Raw genomic sequence first — 24098 nt, forward strand, 5'->3', positions numbered from 1 at the left:
TAAACTGCCTGCCATGCTTTAGTGTGATTGAGGATAAGACAGAGATCTTGTGCTGAGTGATGTTTCTTTATTTCAGGGTTAACTGTGTCTACTGTCCTTTTTGGTATCACAAAGTCTCTGTTGATATTCTACATCCTTGTTAATTCTTCACAAACTTTGCACAACAAAATGTTGGAGACCATTTTAAGAGCTCCGGTATTGTTCTTCCATAGAAACCCAATAGGTAAGTCAGACACTCAAGTTTCTTAGTGAATATGTCTTGTTAACACATTAAATGCCTGGTTACATTTTCATGTTTGAAAGTGGAAGAGGTGCTTGGAAGAAAATCACTGTGTATGTTTATTCATTTTCTACAAAAACTTTATTGGTAATTTTTCCTACCAGAGAAAATGTGAGTATAGGAGCATATAAGCTTTTATTCCAATTTATTCATATCTGTAAAAATACATAAGTGTTTACTTTACAGGATGGTTTAGGAGTCCATTTGTTATGTGGCATATGAAACATCCGACAGATGATGAAAACATGTTAAAATGTTTTTGACTAGTTGTTGAAATATTGGCTGTGTTACATAATGTTAAGCTAAGAAGGACCATCTTCCAGGAATGTCTCTACAGAAGACAGGCTGTGTGTTTCTCTCTTTCATTGTCCATACATTTCTGGGACCACAGAGCTCTGATATGTGCTCATATTTTGAGTTTTACCTAAATGGTAATGTAAAATTAATTAAAATACAAGATCAGTGAAATGTAAACATCCTCTTCAGTAAAATGAACTCTAGTTTTACAATGGACTTGTGGTTACATTAAAGATGTCTTATGGTATGTAGCAGGTGGATCTTCAGTGTTAAGTAAGAATATCCCTGAAGGTTTCTCAGTGGTTGCAGCCTCTACCCTGAGGCCTTCAATCTGTCTTGCTTTGGAAGGTAGTCTCCTGACCTGGGTTCCTCTGAAGAATTAGTTCGTCAGAGTCCATGTCCACTCTGTTCATTTGGTTAGACTTGTGCTGAGGCCCAGGGTGGCCTTGTTTTTTCAGGTGATGATTGACAGGGCCTGTTGAGGCAGGGATGTGACTGGAGAGAGGACAGCAGTAGCCTTGGCCTGGCCACCAACTAGCTGTGTGATCAAGGCCAGAGTAGGTAGATGCTACTGGGCAGGAAAATCTCCAGGGAGGATGTTTTCATGGTTATAAGTATGGACTCAGGAGCCAAATTCCTGGGTTCAGTCCTAGTGCTAGTTACTAATAGTAATAGTCAACTATAGTTATGTTAATACTTATATGCTAGTTATTTAATTTATCTGAGTCTCAATTTTCTTACCTATAAAATGAGGATATTGTTCATACACTTACCAGTATCTTGATGTTGTGGGCATTAAGCAGATTAATAGATTCACAGCACTTAGGACAGAGTCAGTGCCTAATGAACCTCAGTGAGGATCTCAATATGGTGTCTGGGAACTTCTCTCCTGTGAAATGGGAATGACTGCTGCCCTTCCTGTTTTACAAGACTGTTGTGAGGATTAAAGACTATTTAGGGCAACATCTTGTACAGATTTATTCAACAGTTCAGTTCAGTTGCTCAGTCATATCCGACTCTTTGTGACCCCATGGACTGTAGTGTGCCAGGCTTCCCTGTCCATCTTCCCTGTCCAACTCCCAGAGCTTATTCAAATACACGTCCATTGAGTCAGTGATGCTATCCAACCGTCTCATCCTCTGTCATCCCCTTCTCCTCCCGCCTTCAGTCTTTCCCAGCATCAGGATCTTTACCAATGAGTCAGTTCTTTGTATTAGATGGCCAAAGTATTGGAGTTTCAGCTTCAGCATCAGTCCTTCCTGAATATTCAGGACTGATTTCTTTTAGGATGGACTTAGATCTCCTTGCAGTCCAAGGGACTCTCAAGAGTCTTCTCCAACACCACAGTTCAAAAGCATCAATTCTTCGGCTCTCAGCTTTCTTTATAGTCCAAATCTCACATCCATACATGACTACTGGAAAAACCATACCTTTGACTGGATGGACCTTTGTTGGCAAAGTGATGTCTCTGCTTTTTAATAAGCTGTCTAGGTTGGTCATAGCTTTTTTTCCAAGGAGCAAGCATCTTTTAATTTCATGGCTGCAGTCACCATCTGAAGTGATTTTGGAGCCCCAAAATATAGTCTGTCACTGTTTCCATTGTTTCCCCATCTATTTGCCATGAAGTGGTGGGACCAGATGCCATGATCTTAGTTTTCTGAATTGAGTTTTAAGCCAACTTTTAAAACACATGTTCTTTAGTTCAGGCATTATGAGAAGCACAGTATGGTAAACTGCAGAGGCACATACAGATTTCATCTTATTATGAAGCTGGAGTGAGGAAGTGATTGGAAGAGTCTTTGCTATTATGGCTATGATGTTGCTCTACTTTTCCTGTTAATATGAAAACTACCGTTGTAATTTTGGGAGCATCGAGTGGGACTGAGTTTGTGATCATTGTTAACCAGGCTCTTGATGACCTGTAGGCATCTCCAGATGCCGATTTATTATTCAAGGATTTGGAACAAAGTTTAAATCTCTAAGGTCACTAATCCTAGAGCAGCAGGCATACACAGTGTGTATCTTGTCTTCCCCTCCTGCATCTATCATCAGAACTTCATTGCTTCAAGAAAATAGAAGCCCAAGTAAGTACTGCAAAGATAGGCTCAAAGGTTTAGGGGCATCAGTTATTTACTCTTTTAGCAGTGTATTATATTGAACTCTTCTCTTTGTTTATTTTCAAAAGTAGAATTTGTAATAGATTGTTTATGGTGGACTTTGTTTGTGATATATGATGGCATGAAGAGAAAACCATAGAGTGGTATTACTTGTTACCAAGTTCAAGCTCTCTCTGCTTGCCTCACAAGGCTGGTAAGACTTACAGACATGTGTTAAGGCAAAGAATAATGACTTTATTTGGAAACCTGGCAGACTGAGAAGATGGCAGACTAATGTGTCAAAGTAACCATCCTATTGGGGTCTGGATGCCTGGTTCTTTTATAGGACAGAGAGGAGAGGAGGCAAGGAAATAATGTCAAAGGCCATTTATCTTGTACAATAAGAGGGTATTTGTTCATTTTCTCTTTTCTGAAGCCATTCACAGTTGGTGAGGGTCAGATTGTCTCCCTGTGAGCTGGAAAAAAAGCCACTTTAACATTCATGAAGAGGGGCAGGGTTTCTTGACAAAAGCAGTGAATAGCAATGGTCAAAGAAACAGATCCAGCATGGAGTCAAAATTGGCTCCTCCCTGTTATAGTTCATTTGATGTGCACCTCCCCTGTCTGGGGCCGGTGTCCTGTTCTTTCTCATCCTGAGTCTCCTCAGGGAGCACCACCCTTGCAGGGGTGGCTGCACCATCCTTTGTTTACTGATGTGACAGGTGACATTTTTAGTTTATACCAGATATTTACCCAAAATTTCCATATTCTATCCTGCAGCCTTAAGGATATATTATTATTGTGGATTCTGAGAAGGGAAATAAAATCAATCTTAGTCATTTAGTAATATTTCTGTTTTCCTGCCTACATCCCTTTGGTCTTCTTAGATGCTTATTCGCAAATCTGTGCTTGTCACACCTGGTACTCCTCTGAAAATAATGACTTATAACCCGAGTAGTAAACTCACAAGTTGGAAATGGCCACAATCCAAAATTTCCCAAAATGTGAGGTTCTGTGAGCCATCTGGAGGGAAAAAAATTACAGAGGTTATAATTATGTTGATTTAAAGTGTATCACTTGGGGAAACTAATCTTGATAATTAAAGCCAAATTGGTGTGACAGTTAGTATTAACTTAGGTATTTTGCAACTGTTTGCCAATTTAGCTCTTGGAGTGAGACTTAGATGGGATGGATCTAAAGAGAGGGAAATTCTCAAATCCACCAACCCTTCCTGCTACTGCCACAAGATTCCCCCATTCTTTTAAAATTCAGGGCTCAATTTCAATTCCCCACCCACTGCCAGTTGGTGGTATTTTTGTTTCTTTTTAGGTATCATCCTGTTTTGTCTTTCTTTTTACCACTGACATTGGCTTGTTTCATATGAATTTGTAATATATTAAACTTGTTCTTGTTTTACCTCTAGTCATGTCTGACTCTTTTGTAGTCCCATGAACTGTAGCCTGCCAGGCTCCTCTGTCCATGGGATTTCCCAGGAAAAAATACTGGGTAGCCATTTCTTCCTCCAGGGGATCTTCCTGACCCTGGGACTGAACCCCTGTCTCTTATGTCTTCTGTATTGGCAGGCAGATACTTTAGCACTGAGCCCCTAGGGAAGCCCGATACATTAAATATTTAATGGTGCTTAGTCACTTAGTCGTGTCCAACTCTTCATGACCCCATGGACTGTGGCCCGCCAGCTCTGCTGTCCATGGGGATTCTCCAGGGAAGAAAAATCGAGTGGGTTGTCATTTCCTTCTCCAGAAAGTATTTAATACATATACTTAATTTTTTTAAAGATTTATTTATTTTTAGTTGCATTGGGTCTTTGTTGCTGCATGTGGGCTTTCTCTAGTTATAGCGAGCAAGGGTTACTCCTCATTGCAGTGCCTGGGCTTCACACTGTGGTCACTTTTCCTGTTGCAGAGCTCAGGCTCTAGGCACATGGGCTTCAGTAGCTGTGGTGCACAGGCTTAGTTGCTCTGCAGCCTGTGGAATCTTCCAGGACCAGGGATTGAACACATGTCCCCTGCACTGGGTCACTGTACCACCAGGGAAGTACCTAAATGTATATTCTTCAAAATTATTGCTTTGATTTGTTCATGAATTGTTTCTCTTAAAGCTTCTATTCTATCCAAGGAAATGAGCTATTTCTCATATCCTGTTCTTGCAGGAAGAATTTTAAATCGTTTCTCCAAAGACATTGGGCATATGGATGACTTGCTGCCTCTGATATTTCAAGATTTCATCCAGGTAACATAACAGTCCTGTCAGAGTTTTCACAGGGAATAGCAGAGTGCCTGTTTCTCAAGGCCTTCTCAGAGGGGCTAAGGATGGTCTTTCAGCCTGGCAGTGCATCCTGTTATCTACAGTAAAGGTCATGTTTGTGAGAGAAAGGTACAGTTGTGATGGGAAGGCTGAGCTAACATGAGAACCACCTGGGGCAGGAGTGGCTACACAGTTGTGTCAAGGTTGGTCTGATGCAGCAGCATGCTGGGTAAGTGGTTCTCCCTCTGCCTTCTAGGTTTCTGGCGTGGATTCCCTTTACTGTGAGTGCATTTCATAATATAGAAATAATCACCTCTCATGGAAAGATAGCATAAAATAACTAAATAATGCTTTGTATTGGGCTTCCCAGCTGGCTTAGTGGTAAAGAATTCACCTGCCAATGCAGGAGATGCAAGAGATATGGATTTGATCCCTGGGTTAGAAGACGTCCTGGAGAAGGGAATGGGATCCACTTCAGTATTCTTGTCTAGAAACTTCCACAGATAGAGGAGCCTGGCGGGCTACAGTCCAGGGGGCTGCAAGAGTCATACACAGCTGAGCACAGGCACTATGCATTGTGTTCCCACAGAGGACAAATGTGTACTGCAGCATTCAATTTGGATAAAGCCATGTGTGGTTACTTACAAAGCAAAGGTTGGGTAAAAATAAAGTGAGAATAATACTGTAACAAGGACAATGTTGTTGTTTATTCACGAAGTTGTCTATGGCTCTTTTGTGACTGCATAGACTGCAGCTTGCCAGGCTCCTCCATCCATGGGATTTCTCAGGCAAGCATACTGGAGTGGGTTGCCATTTCCTTGTCCAGGGGATATTGCTGATCCAGAGATCAAGCTTGTGTCTTGATTGCAATCTACCTGCAATCTCCTTCATTGCAGGTGGATTCTTACCACTGAGCCACCTGGGAAGTCCAAAAAGGACAATAGAGAGCGCTTATTGAAGATACAAAGACTTTAACCCAGTAATTTGATTACGGGATCAAAGTCATCTCAGAAAATGTTTTTTGGTTTTGTAGGCAGTTTTGCTTTTCACAAGCTGATTGCTCTGTCTTAAGGTACCTTAAAAAAGAAAGAGAGAGAATTACTTACAGGAATACCTTCTACCCAGCCTGTTTGTCTGTGAACTTGAGAGTCTAAGGAATGATGTTAGGTCATGTCAGCTCTCATCATCACATTCAGTATTGTTGCTCTTATGGAGTGGTTTTTTTGTGTGTGTGTTTTTATTCTTTTTCTATTATTCTGTCTACTTATCAGTGATTAAGCCTGTGAGGAATTTACTTTTTCTTTCCAAGTGTTAATTTTGGAAATGAAATACGTGTGTCCAAAGCTGCACACAGAAATGCAGCAATGAACAGTGCAACAGTGTCCTACAGACAGTGCAGCCAGTGGGCAAGGCTTCCACTGTTACCAGTGAGAACTAAGCTGAGACTCGGAGGCAGAGGACTTTTCCTGCGAAGATGTCTGATTGTTTTCTTCTCTTCTGCAAACTTGTTTTAAAAATGTGCCCTGCTGGGTTTAGCTACATAATTTATCCCCTGAAACAATTTTTCCCTGAAAACAATGCCATGTCTGACAGTGACTGTGAATTACTTTGAAAGGATTTTGTGAAAGGTTCTGTTTCTTTGCTACAGGAAGCTAGGCCAAGGTTGGGTTTCCACTGTGTGCTTAGCCTATGGTTTGTGAGTCCTCATAATCAAAATTTGTCACATATTTTTGCATGGCATATGGAGGGACGGGGTAGATGCTATCTAATTTCAGTAGGAAATGTTCTCATTAAAGAGAGAAAATTCTAGTCTAGGTGATTTCCATCCCTTCTCTACCACTTGTAGTTCAATTATCTTGAAGTTTGGTGGAGGCATCCTGTAATTCATTAGAAGTAAGAGTCTGCTCTTTAATAGAGAAACCTGGGATGAGCATGGAGCTTATGTATTCTTCACTGAGCAAGTAGTTAAATCTCCAAAGATGGATAATATTGCCAAGAGAGAGTGAAGCATTTTAGGAGCCAGGATCAGAAGCTTAGGGAAGGCTTGATATTCAGAGAGAAGCAGAGAGAGAAAGGAAGTACAGAAGACACATAATGAACAGCAAGGATGAGAGGAGATCCAGTGGAGACCTGAGGAAGACAGGTCTGTTTAGTGCAAATGAGAAGATGAGTCCACGGAAACTTGTTGATTGATTTGGAATCAGGAGGTGTCTGGTAACCTGAAGAGCAGGTTTCAGATGGGAGGAGTTAGAGAGCAAAGGGCTGCAAATCCAGGAGGCATGGAGGGAAATGAGTTGAAGACAGGCTACTTCTGGAAGGAGTCTGAATGAATCAGAAGAGAGGCCCATCTGGATGTAGGGTCTGAGGAGGTGTTGCTGGTTCTTTGAGATTTTAGTTTCTGGGAGGGGAGTATGAGCGATGGTAGGTGGTTTTTTCCCTCTCTTCCCTCCTTCTCTTCAACAAACAGGGATTAGAGTTGAGGCCCTGAGGTACAGGGGTGAGTCAGGCACAAAGCCCTGTCCTTATGGGTCTCCTCCAGTGCCCCACGGAAGGAAGACATTCAGAGATGCACCCCTTGATGGCTTTGGAATTCTAATTATGGGAGCTCTGTGGAGGAAGTCTTGGAAGGCAAACTATATTTGGGGGCTGGAGGCAGTTAGGGAACCTAGTCCAGGGGTAGCTGGAGCTTCTAGGAGGTGACCTTTGATCCCAGATGAGAGGAAAAGGCTGCTGTGGATGGTGGGGCAGGAAGTGCTGGTGGAAGCAGGGTTCCTGTGTGGGACCCAGTCTTTCTGTCTTTCACCAGTTGAGAGGGGGGAAGGGAAAGGCTTGGAATGGTGTTGTTCACTTTTCTTTAGAGCCCACTGTGTTCAAACTCATTTTTGATGGTTCTGCTCATCCTTGGTGTATTTGATAAACCTTGGAAAATTCTTGATCGTTTTTATTTTTATTACTTCAAGTATGTATGTACTTCTAAAATATGTATTACTTCTTTCCCTCATCTAATTCCTTCTCATTTCATAAATGAGAGATTTCATAAATGGCCTCTCAGATAATTTATTTAATATTTTGTAATAGTGATACCGAGTGTGGCTAATGAAAAGCCTGGATTCTGTGTCGTGGTCCACACTGCAGGACAGTCCGCCCACTGAGACGATGTGACTCAGAGACCGCCTCCCAGCAGAGGGCGATCGTGAGTCTGTGCACTGACAGCTACCAGATGGGCTTCCAGTTCAGTCATATTAGAGTTGTTGGGAAAACTGGAGCTGTTCCCTATTTCAAAGGATGAAGGAAAGCAGCATAAAAATTCAACTTATGCGGTGTGATTGCACCTGATAATCATTCATGATGTCAACAGCTTTAAATTGTGGCAGTGCAGAGCCCCGCAGTCTCCCTTTCCAAACCCCAGTCCCAGCTCTCCCTCTTACCATCTCTGCCCCTCAAAGCCACACTCTCCTTTCTGTAAAATGGAGAAAATAATACCCTCTTCCTAAGGTTTGTTGGGAAGATAAAAATGAAAACATTTAATATTATTATTCACATAACATCTAAATGCATGTTGAGCACTAAGTAATGGATACCTAATTTTAAAAATACCAAGTGTGTTTTAGGTGAGAGAAATAGTCTGATGACAGTGGCATTTGTTGTTCAGTCGCTAAGTCATGTCTGACCCTTTGCCACCCCATAGACTACAGCACGCCAGACCTCCCTGTCCCTCACTATCTCCCGGAGTTTGCCCAAATTCATGTCCATTGAATCAGTGATGCCATTAGCCATCTCATTCTCTGCTGTCCACGTCTCCTTTTGCCTTTGGTAAAATGGCATTATGTTGCATTAAAGTTATTTTCAGAGACAGTTTCCAGGCCCATAAATATCATCTCATGAGTTTGTATCACACAGATTCTAGGTTTGTAATCCTTAAAGATTTTAATGGACGTTTTCTTCAGTAGACTCACAGAAGAAAATCAGTTGTTTTCAAGACAGAACACTGAGCATTAACTATTTCAGAGCAATGTAATTTTCATACAATTTGCCGAAGTCCCAAATAGCACTGAATAAGGATCTCAATTATCTACAGTTCTTGTCAGTGAAATCATCATCTCCAAGGAGTCTTCCTATTGCTAAACAAGTGAAATTGAAGGTGAGATGTGGAAGTTAAGATCCCTAAACCTAGGCATTTTGGTTTTCAAAAAAAGTTTGGGACTGTTCTGAGTGTGTGAACTTGCACACACCTGCTCTCAACAAAATACTGTAAGTTATTGAGGAAAACTAAGTTGTAAAATGCTTATTTCCCACACACCCCTCATTCAGGAAAAAAAAAAAAAAATCAGCAGCTTGGCAGAGCTCAACTGACTCTTCACATCCTTCCGTGGACCCAAAGGGCTTATTCTGAGGCCTCTTGAGCAACCAGTGGTGAGACCACCAGGGTCTATGTCCTTACCTCCTCAGCACACATTCATTACCTCCTCAGCACACATAGAACTCACTGACTGCAGTTTTATGAAGTGAAAATGCCCAAGAAAGGTGGTGTCCTCAGTCATTTCTTTCCAGAGAGGAGAGGGCAAAAGAACAGGCCAGTGCATCTGGATATTGAGAACAAAGCCTGAGACTCAGTTCAGTTCAGTTCAGTTGCTCAGTCGTGTCCGACTCTTTGGGATGTATGAATCACAGCACGCCAGGCCTCCCTATTCATCACCAACTCCCGGAGTTCACTCAGACTCACACCCTCTGAGTCATTGATGCCATCCAGCCATCTCATCCTCTGTCGTCCCCTTCTCCTCCTGCCCCCAATCCCTCCCAGCATCAGAGTCTTTTCCAATGAGTCAACTCTGCCCATGAGGTGGCCAAAGTACTGGAGTTTCAGCTTTAGCATCATTTCTTCCAAAGAAATCCCAGGGTTTATCTCCTTCAGAATGGACTCGTTGGATCTCCTTGCAGTCCAAAGGACTCTCAACAGTCTTCTCCAACACCACAGTTCAAAAGCATCAATTCTTCGGTGCTCAGCCTTCTTCACAGTCCAACTCTCACATCCATACCTGACTACTGGAAAAACCATAGCCTTGACTAGACGGACCTTAGTCAGCAAAGTAATGTCTCTGCTTTTGAATATGCTATCTAGGTTGGTCATAACTTTTCTTCCAGGAGTAAGCGTCTTTTAATTTCATGGCTGCAGTCACCATCTGCAGTGATTTTGGAGCTCAAAAAAACAAAGTCTGACACTGTTTCCACTGTTTCCCCATCTATTTCCCATGAAGTGATGGGACCAGATGCCATGATCTTCGTTTTCTGAATGTTGAGCTTTAAGCCAACTTTTTCACTCTCCTCTTTCACTTTCATCAAGAGGCTTTTTAGCTCCTCTTCACTTTCTGCCATAAGGGTGGTGTCATCTGCATATCTGAGGTTATTGATATTTCTCCCAGCAATCTTGATTCCAGCTTGTGTTTCTTCCAGTCCAGCGTTTCTCATGATGTACTCTGCGTATAAGTTAAATAAGCATGGTGACAATATACAGCCTTGACATACTTCCTTTGCCATTTGGAACCAGTCTGTTGTTCCATGTCCAGTTCTGACTGTTGCTACCCGACCTGCATACAGATTTCTCAAGAGGAATGTCAGGTGGTCTGGGATTCCCATCTCTTTCAGAATTTTCCACAGTTCATTGTGATCCAGTGTAATAGGTTATTATGGGTCACTTGCTTTTGCAGCGTTTACTTGTCTCAGCACCGCTGACCCTTGTATTTCGTTGTGTGGAGATGTCAGGGAAAGTGTGTAGAGAGTATCCCAGCCTCTCCCACTGAACAATGACTTTGTCATTTTGAGGTCTCTGTGGGTGTTGATCCCTTCCCCAACCCCTTCCTCAAATTCCCCTTAGGGATGTTTATTTTTAATGTATATGTAATAGTAGTGCTTTGTGGATATTTTGTTCCAGTCAGTGGCTTGCCATTTATATCCTTAGTAAAGATGAAGTTTTAATTTTGATGACATCTAATGTTTACCATTTTTTTGCTTTTCTTTTGTAGTTGATGTTTTTGTATCCTAAGAAATCTTTGCACATCCTTAGGAGTGTGAAGATACTTTTCTGTGTTCTACCTTTTAGATATTGGTGCATCTTGCACTATTTTTTGTATGTGAAAGAGTAATTAGTGGTTGAAGTTTATTTTTTCCAATTATCTGGACACATTTGTTAAAGACTTATGCATTGAATTAAGGAAATCTGCATCTGTATAATTTATTTTGTTCCTCAGTAGTTGCAGTTTATGCTAATATTTAGATCCTTATACCAATACTGCATTCTTAATTACTGTACATTTTAATAAGAGATGAAACCCATAGTTTAAATTGTCTAACTTTGTACTTCTTTGTCAAAGTTGCTTTGGTCATTCTGGATTCTTTACTTTTATGTATAAATTTTAGAAGCCTTCCAATTTGCTTTTAAATAAAAGCCTGCTGAAAATTTTATCAATATTTCCTTTTAGCTATAGGTTATTTGAGAAGTCTGAGTCTTAACAATCTTGGATCTGCAATTATGAATATGTATCTCTCTCTGCTTATTTAGGTCTTTTTAAATTTGTAATTTTTAGTATAGACATCTTACACTTCTGTGGTTAAATTTATTCATGGTATCATTGGATTGTTTTTAAAAATTATTTATTTATTTTTGGATGCACTGTGTCTTCTTTTGGAGAGGGCAATGACACCCCACTCCAGTACTCTTGCCTGGAAAATCCCATGGACGGAGGAGGCTGGTGGGCTGTAGTCTATGGGGTTGTTGAGTCAGACATGGCTGAGCGACTTCACTTTCACTTTTCACTTTCATGCATTGGAGAAGGACATGGCAACCCACTCCAGTGTTCATGCCTGGAGAATCCCAGGGATGGGGGAGCCTGGTGGGCTGCCGTCTATGGGGTCACACAGAGTCGGACACGACTGAAGCAACTTAGCAGCAGCAGCAGCAGCAGCAGTGCCTTCTTTGCCACACGTGGGCTTTCTTTAGTTGTGGGGAGAGTGGGTGACTAGTTGCTGTGGTGGGCTGCTCAATATGGTGGCTTTTCTTGTTGCAAAACATGGGCTGTAGGGTGCATGGGCTTCAGTAGTTCTGGCACGTGCGCTTAGCTGCTCTGCGCATGTGGATTCTTCCCAGGGATCGAACCTGTGTTTCCTGCATTGGCAGATGGATTCTTAACCACTTGGACCACTAGAGAAGGCTTGTTTCTGATACCATTATAAACCTGCCGGTTGCTAGTCTATAGAGATATAGTTGATTTATGTGTGAATTAACTTTGCATTGCCTGGAGTTGATGGCAGTAGTTTTTTTTTTTTTTTTTTTCAGTTCTGTAGGATTTTGTCCATATACAGTCAAGTCAGCTGTAATAACGACAGTTTTGTATCTTCATTTCTAATATTTATGACTTTTATTTCCTTTTCTTGACTTGTTGTGGCTGGAGTTTCCAATTAGTGTTGAAGAGAGTTGGTTAGATCAGTTAATCTTGTACCCTTAGGGCAAAATCTTTCAATATATTTTTCATTACAAATAATATTAATTCCAATTTGTAGGTAGGCATCTGTTGTCAGATTGAAAAAATTAAACTTAACATTCCTGGAATAGAGTTTACTTGGTTGTAATGTAGCATCGTTTCTATGTTTTGCTGTATGTAGTTTGTCAAGAATTTTTGTATCTGTTGTTCATGAAGGATATTGGTCTATAATTAGCTTTTTAAAATATTTTGTCAGCTTTTTGTATCAGAATTATGTAGCCTCGAGAAACTACATGGGAAATATTTCCATTCTTAATGGTCGCTTTAATGTGTCAGCTTGACCAGACTACATTCCTCGGTTATTCAATCAAAAGGTGATCTGTGTGTTGCTCTGTAGGTATTTTGTAGATGTGATTGAAAAGTCCATTATCAATTGCTTTTAAGTAGGGACAATTTTCCTACCTAGTCCAGTGGGCACAGTTCAGTCAGTTGTAAGGCTTTAAGAACAAAGCCTTCCCTGAAGTAAAAAGAAATTCTGCTTGTAGAGAACAGCATCAGCTCCTGCCCAAGGGTTCCAGTCTGTCCTTTGTAACAGCCAACCCTGAGCATTTTGGACTTGCCCAGTCAAGTTAGATTGTGGAGTATTATCTTTTTTTATATTACTAGATTCATTTTATTGGTATGTTGTTTAATATCCAAGACAGTTAAGTTTTAATGTCTTAATCTGGTTTTTATATCATGATAATGCTGGATTCGTGTACCCTGGAAAAGTTTGGTAAAATTTTTCTACAAAATATTTTTGTGAAGCCCTCTAGACTTAAAGTCTTTTCTGTGGGAAATTTAAAAATTATGTATTTAGGAAATTCTCTGGTGGTCCAGTGGTCAGAATTTGATGCTTTCACTGTTGTGTGCTTGGGTTCAATTGCTGGTAGAAAAACTAAGATCCCATAAGCTGCATGGTATGGCCAAAACAATAAAGTAAAACAACACAACAACACAAGAGAAGACTGTATACATGGACATCACCAGATGGTCAATACTGAAATCAGATTGATTATATGCTTTTCAGCCAAAGATGGAGAAATTCTATACAATCAGCAAAACCAAGATAGGGAGCTGACTGTGGCTAAGATCATGAACTCCTTATTACCAAATTCAGACTTAAATTGAAGAAAGTAGGGAAAACCGCTAGACCTTTCACGTATGACCTAAATCAAATCCTTTATGATTATACAGTAAAAGTGACAAATAGATTCAAAAGATTAGATCTGATAGAGTGCCTGAAGAACTAAGAACAGATGTTCGTGACATTCTACAGGAGGCATTGATCAAGAACATCCTCAAGAAAAAGAAATGAAAAAAGGCAAAATGGTTGTCTGAGGAGGTCTTACAAATAGCTGAGAAAAGAAGAGAAGCTAAAAGCAAAGGAGAAAAGAAAATATAATATCCATTTGAATGCAGAGTTCCAAAGGATAGCAGGGAGAGATAAGAAAGCCTCGCTCAGTGATCAGTGCAAAGAAATAGAGGAAAGTAATAGAATGGTAAAAACTAGAGGTCTCTTGAAGAAAATTAGTGATACCAAGGGAACATTTCATGCAAAGATGGGCACAATAAAGGACAGAAGTGGTATGCACCTAACAGAAGCAGAAGATATTAAAATGAAGTGGAAGCATACACAGAAGAACTATACAAAAAAGGTCTTCATGACCCAGATAAAAACTGGTGTGATCACTCACTTAGAGCCAGACATTCTGGAATGTGAAGTCAAGTGGTCCTTAGGATGCATCACTACAAACAAAGCTAGTGGAGGTGATCGAATTCCAGTTGAGCTATTTCAAATCCTAGAAGATGATGCTGTGAAAGTGCTGCACTCACTATGCCAGCAGATTTAGAAAGTGCAGCAGTGGCCATAGGAAAAGGTCAGTTTTCATTCCAATCCCAAAGAAAGGCAATGTCAGGGAATGTTCAAACTACCGCACAATTGCACTCTTCTCACATGCTAGCAAAGTAATGCTCCAAGCCAGGCTTCAATAGTATGTGAACCATGAACCGTGAACTTCCAGATGTTCAAGCTAGTTTTAGAAAAGGCAGAGGAACTAGAGATTAAATTGCCAACACCTGTTATATCACAGAAAAAGCAAGAGAGTTCCAGAAAACCATCTGCTTTACTGACAACAGCAAAGCCTTTTACTGTGTGGACTACCACAAACTGTGGAAAATTTGGAAAGAGATGGAAATACCAGACCACCTTACCTGCCTCCTGAGAAATCTGTATGCAGTTCAAGAAGCAAGTTAGAACTGGACATGGAACAGCAGACTGGTTACAAATAGGGAAAGGAGTACATCAAGGTTGTATATTGTCAAGCTGCTTATTTAATTTATATGATGAGTATAACATGCGAAATGCTGGACTGAATGAAGCACAAGCTGGAATCATGATTGCCAGGAGAAATATCAATAACCTCTGATATGCAGATGGCACAACCCTTATGGCAGAAAGTGAAAAAGAACTAAAGAGCCTCTTGATGAAAGTGAAAGAGGAGAGCGAAAAAGTTGGCTTAAAACTCAACATTCAGAAAACTAAGATCATGGCATCTGGTCCCATCCCTTCATGCAAACAGTGGCAGATTTTATTTTGGGGGGCTCCAAAGTCACTGCAGATGGTGACTGCAGCCATGGAATTAAAAGACACTTGGTCCTTGGAGGAAAAGCTATGACCAATCTAGACAGCATATTAAAAAGCAGAGACATCCCTTTGCAACAAAGGTCCTTCTAGTCAAGGCTGTTTTTCCAGTAGTCATGTTATGGATGTGAGAGTTGGACTATAAAGAAAACTGAGTGCCAAAGAATTAATGCTTTTGAAGTGTGGTGTTGGAGAAGACTCTTGAGAGTCCCTTGGACTGCAAGAAGATCCAACCAGTCCATCCTAAAGGAGATCAGTTCTGAGTGTTCTTTGGAAGGACTGATGCTGAAGCTGAAACTCCAATACTTTGGTCATTTGATGTGAAGAACTGACTCACTGGAAAAGACCCTGATGCTGGGAAAGATTGAAGGTGAGAGGAAAAGGGGACGACAAAGGATGAAATGGTTAGATGGCATCACTGACTCAATGGACATGAGTTTGAGTAAGCTCTGGGAGTTGGTGATGGACAGGGAAGTCTGTCGTGCTGCAGTCCATGGGGGTTGCAAAGAGTTGGATATGACTGAGTGACTGAACAGAACTGAGAAAATAAAGGATTCGAATTCTTAAATAAATATGCAGTTATTCAGATTTTCTATGTCATTAGGTTAGTCTTTTATGTCATTTTAAAGACATTAGTCCTTTACATTAAAATTTAAAAGTTCATCTGCACAATGTTTATTATATTCTCTTTGTAATGGTCGTGGTGTCTTTTGTATTTAAGTGAAAGCTAAAGTGTTAGTTGCTCAGTCATATCTGACTCTTTCCAATCCCGTAGACTGTAGCCTGTCAGGCTCCTCTGTCCATGGGATTCTCCAGGCAAGAATACTTGAGTAGGTTGGTTGCCATTTCCTCTTCAAGGGGATCCTCTCAACCCAGGGATCAAACCTGGGTCTCCTGCATTATAGTCAGGTTCTTTACCATCTGAGCCACTAGGGAAACCAATATGCTGTGTATGTGTGTGTGTGTGTGTGTGATAAAACCTTTAGAGACATCCTTTTTGAATTGCTTTAGAATTTAGGGCCATGAAATCTGAAAGACCAAACCTAACTCCAGAGATTCTGAGAGCATTAGTAATGGGTCTTCAGTGGGTACCTAATGAAAAAGCATTGGCACAGCTTCCATGGAGCCCTTCATTTTGATCTTACCTCTGCTTCCTGGGTTATCTGCTGGGCTGGGTTAGTCATAAAAGGCCCTCACCTGGAGTGGTTTAGTCGCTCAGTCTTGTCTGAGTCTTTTTGACCCCATGGACTCTAGCCTGCCAGGTTCCTCTGTCCATGGGATGTTCCAGGCTAGAATACTGGAGTGGGTTGCCATTTCCTTCTCCAGGGGAACTTCCTGACCCAGGGATCAAACCTGGGTCTCCTGCATAGCAGTCAGATTCTTTAATGACTGATCCACCAGGGAAGCCACCTGGGGAGAGCCAGATTATCGAAATGGATGAATGTTATCCATCAAATGATGCAAGACTGCTAAAAAACAGTAATTTGGATTTTTTATAATTGACATTTTAGTGGGTTTTTTTGTTTGTTTGTTTGTTTGTTTTTGACAAACAACAATGGCAAGCCAAGTGACCAAAGGCTAGACATAGAAGGAGCTAGAAGGACCCCTCTCCATGAACAAGAAGGTTATAGCATAGTGGGATGCACAGTCAAGACAGTGGCTGTAAGAAACTGTTTTCTGTAAGTCTAATTGGAGGGAGGTCAGACAGCCCTATTATTCTCCACTTATGATTAGAATTTATTCCTTCAGAATTCCATCCTCTTCACTCTGAGTTTTCTTTTGATACCACAGCAGAGGCAGGGAGAAACAGGAAAAGCAATGGGTCTCCATCCAGATCATGCAGTTTGCTTCCCAAGGGCTCCTGGCCTCAGAGTCATAGTTCTGGTTGTTTGTTCCTCCTGCCTGCAGCTGTGGCTCTGGGATTCCCTGAGCACAAACTGCTCCTCTCTTTCTCTAGGATAAGCAATACCTTCCTGGGAAACTTTAGGACAACCACTTACCCTTCCAACCTCATATTTCTTATCTGTAAAGAACAACCAGTATTAACTCAGACAAGCATCTCAACCTTCTCATCCCAGCTCCCTTTTGGTCAAAATTTCCATCAACTGTGATTACTGCCTGCAAATCATTCATGCTATTCTTACTATTTGTTAAAAAAAACCCTGTAAAATCAGTCATAAGTATTAGAATCATCTAAAAATATTCAGGTATTATTTCCTGTGTTTCCCCAACACCCTGTGCCCTGTGCAGATCACCATGGATTTGTATCCACCAGAGATCATAAACTTCAGAGGCCTTGGCCCAGACTGGGTGAATCTGCAAGTCCCTACCACCTCACCCAACTTTCATAGCAGGCAGACACTAAATGTTGATTGCATTCTTATTGCCCAATATTGTCCACCAGGGTATCATATTTTTCCTGATAAAGATGGATGCTTAAATCAGCACCTACCAATGATTTCGTTTTCTATTCTACTTGCTGTCTTTTTAGACCAAGATCATTTCCCAAGAGTAAATCATCTCAAGGGATAATGTGATGATTAAGAGAATGTTCATGGAACTCAGCACAGGGCCTTACACACAGTGCACACGTTGTAACTGGAATCATATGTTGACCTTTGAAATGGCTATTTTAAATACTTAGTGTAATGATTCAAACGTGGCTGTATGTTGGAAGTAAGCTTAAATATGTCATAATGGCTCATAACATGGGCTTTCCAGCTTTCTGAGAGGCTTTGCAGTCTCCATTAAGTTGCTTTACCTCTCCCTGTGCCTCATTGTCTCCGTTTGTAAAATTAGATAATACTGATACTAGATATGTTACACTGAATTTGTAACTAACCACTGCTTTATCCCTACATGTATAGCTGAGGCATCTGGATTCCTCTACTGTGATACATGCTCACTCATCTCTCTAGTAACACCTGCTGACTCCTGATAGTTTGAGATGCAGCTCCTACTCTCTGAACCTCAAATATTCTCATCTGTTAAAAATAGTAATGCCTGTCTCAAAGGGCTACTGAGTGTATCACAAGAGCTGATACTTAGAAAGTTCTTATCAGAGTGTTTGGTGCATGCAATAAACATCATGAGGACCACCTATAATTTTATTTCTTTGGAAGGGAAAGCATTCCTTGCTGTTTCAACAAGTTTTTTCAAGGAAAGGAGTTTAATCCTAACAAATCAACAAAGTTTATCTTTGGAAAGTGTCCTTGACACAAAGGCCTCTATTTTCACTATTTCAGGCATTTCTACTTGTGATTGGTGTGGTGGGTGTGATGGTGGCTGCAGTTCCTTGGATTGCTATACCTGTGATTCCCCTTGGCATCATTTTCTTTTTTCTTCGGCGATATTTCTTAGAGACGTCACGAGATGTGAAACGCCTGGAATGTACAAGTGAGTACCGGGGCTCTCAGGTTGGGAGGGCAGTGCAGCCTGTCTTCCATTCATACTGCAATTAACCAGACCCCTGAAACTCTGCAGACTGTTCTGTGGAATCTCTCACCATTAACATTAGGTGATTGAAAGTTATGGCCCCTGAGAGTAAGTTTGGCCCTTAAGGCAAATGGAGCTGGCTGCGGGTCAGCTGCACTTTGCATTTTAGTCCAAGGAGGATGGATGTGAGCACCATGAGGACAGGAACCATTTCTGTCTTGTTTATGACATACTTCCTAACACAGAGTATCCACGCTATTAATACTATTCTTGAAAGTATTTCATCATGTTGGAACTAATGTAGAAGGAAAATAGAGAATTTTTCTTCTCCTAAAGTTACCAGAAATGATAAAGAAAGGAAAAGATAAGGAAAAGGAAAGGAGACCTCAGGAAATATATGTCAGAAATGATATATTTGAAAAATACGTTATTTCACATGTTCTAGTAAGTTGCAGTTGTTAAATGTATTGAAAAGATGTGTGTTAGTTGTTCAGTCATGTCTGACTCTTTGCGACCACATGGACTGCAGCCCACCAGGCTCTTCTGTCCATGGAATTCCCTAAGGAAGAATACTGGAGTGGGTAGCTGTTCCCTTCTCCAGAGAATCTTCCTGATCCAGGGATTGAACCCAGGTGTCCTGCATTGCTGGTGGATTCTTTAATGTCTAAGCCACCAGGGAAGCCCTGCTGAGAAGATAAGCCCTGTTATTTTCAGGTTTGCTCTTTGTCATTGTCAGTATTTGGGTGACACCACACTGTTTGTATACCTGTTTCTCAAAACTATTCATATAAATGATGCTAAAAATCCCCTAGAAGTACACAGGAGAGGGATCTGTTCAGTATGCATTTAGTTGATTACTCCATTCAACTTCCTAGTTTTAGAATAATGGGAAACAGAGACGTCCCTGGTGGTCCTGTGATTAAGACTCTGTGCTTCCAATGTGGGGGTCACCACTTTAGTCCCTGGTTGGGGAACTAGATCCTGCAAGATGTAGCCAAAAAAACAGAATAATAGGGAACACATTTTATGATTAATTATTCTATCCTACAGGTAGTCACAGATGATGAAAGAATCAAATTTCCCTCTTATGAATGCATGCATTTCATCAATATTAAAACAAAAATAATAAGGAAAATAGATTCTTATATAGTTTTTAAAAGTTATAAAAACAATAGCCAAAAAGGAAGAGAGAATATATTTGTATCAGAGACCTCACCTATGAATAATTATTGCAAAATAATACCAACTTAACCTTCTAGAAACCAAGCCAAGAACAGAAGCATATTGAGTCTCATAGTTCTCTATATCTATGGAGTGGGAAAAAATCTCAGTTCGTCCAGTCAAAGGAGTTTTTTATTGTGACATTTGTATGTTTTGGTTTTAGTAATAAACACTTGAGGTACTTATCTTTATCTGAAAAAGGATAGTGATCATCAGTTTCATAAAGTCTGTAAGACATTTTCACTCATCAAGAGAAGTATCTAACCTCCTGTGAGGTCGAGTTTGGCGAGGTGTTTGGATGGATGGGGAGCAGTAGAGTCCAGATGTGTGTCATTCTCCTATATGACTGAGTAGGATGGTAGAACCCAGGGAGACAGAAGAGGAAGATGGAGGCAGAACTCCATTCAGTCTTCTGTGTAGACAAGGTTTCAGATGTTTTGTAGTTTGAAGCCATTCATGAAATGGAGTCATTCAATGTCTTGTTGCAAAGCAGGTCTCTGGTACATTGATAGAAGCATTGTTCCAGAAAGAATATTTGACAGAATTTTTGCCTGAGGCAAGGGCCATTTCCTATTCAAATGGAACTAGAGAGAGGGGCTCCTCCTGAGGTTTTTGTCAGGAAGCAGTACAGAATTTTCTCAATATTTGATCTGGAGAGTCTGAAAACTTTGGCACTATCACTGTGGAATATTTGGACTTTTTGCACCCAGCAGGTTGTAACAAGTTAGACAATAAATTTAATCCAAGTACCCCATCCTGCACACCTCAGATAACCACATGTGGTGGCCAGTTGATTAGAATGTTTATGTTCTCTCTCTGGGTGGTTGTGGTGGTGTTGTTCAGTCCCTCCTTTGTATCCAACTCTTTGACCCTGTGGACTGCACCATGCCAGGTTTCCCTGTTCTTCACCATCTCCCAGAGTTTGTTCAAACTCATGGCCATTGATTTGGTGATGCAATCCAACCATCTTATCATTTCTTGTCTCCTTCTCCCCCTGCCTTCAACTTTCCTAGCATCAGGATCTTTTCCTATGGGTTGGCTCTTCGCATTAGTTGGCTTAAATATTCAAGCTTCAGCATCAGTTCTTCCAATGAATATAAAGGGTTGTTTTCTTTAGGACTGAGTGGTTTGATCCCCTTTCTATCCAAGGAACTATGAAGAGTCTTCTCCAGGACCACATCTATCACATCGATTTTTCCGTGCTCTGCCTCCAACATGGCCCAACTCTCACATTCATACATGACTACTAGGAAACCATAACTTTGACTATATATACCTTTGTCGGCAAAGTGATGTCTCTGCTTTTTAATATGCTGTCTAGATTTGTCACAGCTTTTCCTCCAAGGAGCAAGTCTTTTAATTTCATGGCTGCAGTCCATAGTGATTTTGGAGACTAAGAAAATAATGTCTGTCAACTGTTTCCCCAACTATTTGCCATGAAGTGATCAGACTGGATGCCATGATTTTCATTTTCTGAATGTTGAGTTTTAAGCCAGCTTTTTCACTCTCATCATTCACCTTGATCAGGATGCCCTTTAGATATTCTTTGCTTTCTGCCATAAGGATGTCATCTGCATATCTGAGGTTATTGATATTTCTCCTGGCAGTCTTGATTCCAGCTTCTGCTTCATCCAGCCCAGCATTTCTCATGATGTATTCTGTGTATCATGAGAAACAGATGGGTCTGGTGGAGAGTTCTGACAAAATGTAGTCCACTGGAGAAGGGAATGACAAACCACTTCAGTATTCTTGCCTTGAGAACGCCATGAACAATATGAAAAGGCAAAAAGGTAGGACACTGAAAGATTAACTCCCCAGGTCAGTAGGTGTCCAATATACTACTGGAGATCCGTGGAGAAATAACTCCAGAAAGAATGAAGAGATGGAGCCAAAGCAAAAACAACACACAGTTGTGAATGTGACTGGTGATGGAATCAAGGTCTAATGCTGTAAAGAGCAATATTGCATAGGAACCTGGAATGTTAGATCCATGAATCAAGACAAATTGGAAATGGTCAAACAGGAGATGGCAAGAGTGAATGTTAACATTTTAGGAATCAGCAAACTAAAATGGACTGGAATGGGTGGATTTAACTCAGATGACCATTATATCTACTACTGTGGGCAAGAATCCCTTAGAAGAAATGGAGTAGCCATCATGGTCAACAAAAGGTTCCAAAATGCAGTACTTGTCGACAGAATAATCTCTGTTCGTTTCCAAGGCAAATGATTTAATATCACAGTAATCCAAGTCTATGCCCTGACCAGTAATGCTTAAAGAAGCTTAAGTTGAATGGTTCTATGAAGACCTACAAGACCTTCTAGAACTAACACCCAAAAAAGATGTACTTTTCATTATAGGAGACTGGAATGCAAAAGTAGGAAGTCAAGAAACACCTGGAGTAACAGGTGAATTTGGCCTTGGAGAACAGAATGAAGCAGGGCAAAGGCTAATAGAGTTTTGCCAAGAGAACACATTGGTCAGAGCAAGTACCCTATTCCAACAACACAAGAGGAGACTCTATGCATGCACATCACCAGGTGGCCAACACCGAAATCAGATTGATTATATTCTTTGCAAACAAAGATGGAGAGGCTCTATGCTGCTGCTGCTGCTGCTAAGTCACTTCAGTCGTGTCTGACTCTGTGTGACCCCATAGAGGGCAGTCTACCAGGCTCCCCCATCCCTGGGATTGTCCAGGCAAGAACACTGGAGTGGGTTGCCATTTCCTTCTCCAATGCATGAAAGTGAAAAGTGAAAGTGAAGTCGCTCAGTTGTGTCAGACTCTTAGCGACCCCATGGACTGCAGCCTACTAGGCTCCTCCATCCATGGAATTTTCCAGGCAAGAGTACTGAAGTGGGGTGCCATCGCCTTCTCCAAGAGACTCTATACAGTCAAGAAAAACAAGACCAGGAGCTGACTGTGGCTCAGCTCATGAACTCCTGATGGCCAAATTCAGACTTAAATTGAAGAAAGTGGGGAAAACCACTCAACCATTCAGGTATGACCTAAATCAAATCCCTTATGATTATATAGTGGAAGTGTGAAATAGATTTAATGGACTAGATCTGATAGACAGAGTGCCTGATGAACTATGGATGGAGGTTCGTGACATTGTACAGGAGACAAGGATCAAGACCATTCCCAAGAAAAAGAAATGCAAAAAAGGAAAATGGCTGTCAAATAGCTGTGAAAAGAAGAAAAGAAGAGAAGAAAAAAAGAAAAAGTTAAATATATACCCATTTGAATGCAGAGTTCCAAAGAATAGCAACTAGAGATCAGAAAGCCTTCCTCAGTGGTCATTGCAAAGAAACAGAGGAAAACAATAGAATGGTAAAGACTAGAGATCTCTCCAAGAAAATTAGAGATACCCATGGAACATTTCATGCAAAGATGGGCTCAATAAAGGACAAAAATGGTATGGACCTAACAGAAGTAGAAGATATTAAGAAGAGGTTGCAAGAATACACAGAAGAACTGTACAAAAAAGATCTTCATGACCCAGATAATCATGATGGTGTGATCACAAACCTAGAGCCAGACATCCTGGAATGTGGAGTCAATGGGCCTTAGGAATCTTCACTACAAACAGAGATAGTGGAGGTGATAGAATTCCAGTTGAGCTATTTCAAATCCTGAAAGATGATGCTGTGAAAGTGCTGCACTCAGTATGTAAGCAAATTTGGAAAACTCAGCAGTGGCCACAGGACTGGAAAAGGTCAGTTTTCATTCCAATCCCTAAGAAAGGCAATGCCAAAGATGCTCAAACTACCTCACAGTTTCACTGATCTCACACGCTAGTAAAGTAATGCTTCCAATTTTCCAAGCCAGGCTTCAACAATATGTGAACCATGAACTTCCAGATGTTCAAGCTGGTTTTAGAAAAGGCAGAGGAACCAGAGATCAAATTGCCAACATCTGGTGCATCATTAAAAAGCAAGAGTGTTCCAGAAATATATCTATTTCTGCTTTATTGATTATGCCAAAGCCTTTGACTGTGTGGATCACAATAAACTGTGGAAAATTCTGAAAGAGATGAGAATACCAGACCACCTGACCTGCCTCTTGAGAAATCTGCATGCAGGTCAGGAAGCAACAGTTACATCTAGACATGAAACAACAAACTGTTTCCAAGTAGGAAAAGGAGTATATCAAGGCTGTATATAGTCACCTGCTTATTTAACTTATATGCAGAGTACATCATGAGAAACGCTGGACTGGAAGAAACACAAGCTGAAATCAAGATTGCCGGGAGAAATATAAATAACCTCAGATATGCAGATGACACCACCCTTATGGCAGAAAGTGAAGAAAAACTAAAGAGCTTCTTGATGAAAGTTAAAG

General features: G+C 40.8%; 1 protein-coding gene across 1 annotated transcript in view; it reads left to right on the forward strand.

Annotated features, from left to right (window-relative positions):
- LOC120883302 (multidrug resistance-associated protein 4-like) overlaps window positions 1-24098 on the forward strand; it is a 296729-nt gene that overhangs the window by 213437 nt on the left and 59194 nt on the right. The window contains 3 exon segments of the mRNA XM_040267344.1: window positions 77-223; window positions 4844-4923; window positions 18342-18492. Coding sequence (XP_040123278.1) covers window positions 77-223; window positions 4844-4923; window positions 18342-18492 — 378 coding nt within the window.

Source organism: Oryx dammah, unplaced genomic scaffold (genome assembly GCF_014754425.2).
Source record: "Oryx dammah isolate SB20612 unplaced genomic scaffold, SCBI_Odam_1.1 HiC_scaffold_24, whole genome shotgun sequence".
NCBI lineage: Eukaryota > Metazoa > Chordata > Mammalia > Artiodactyla > Bovidae > Oryx > Oryx dammah.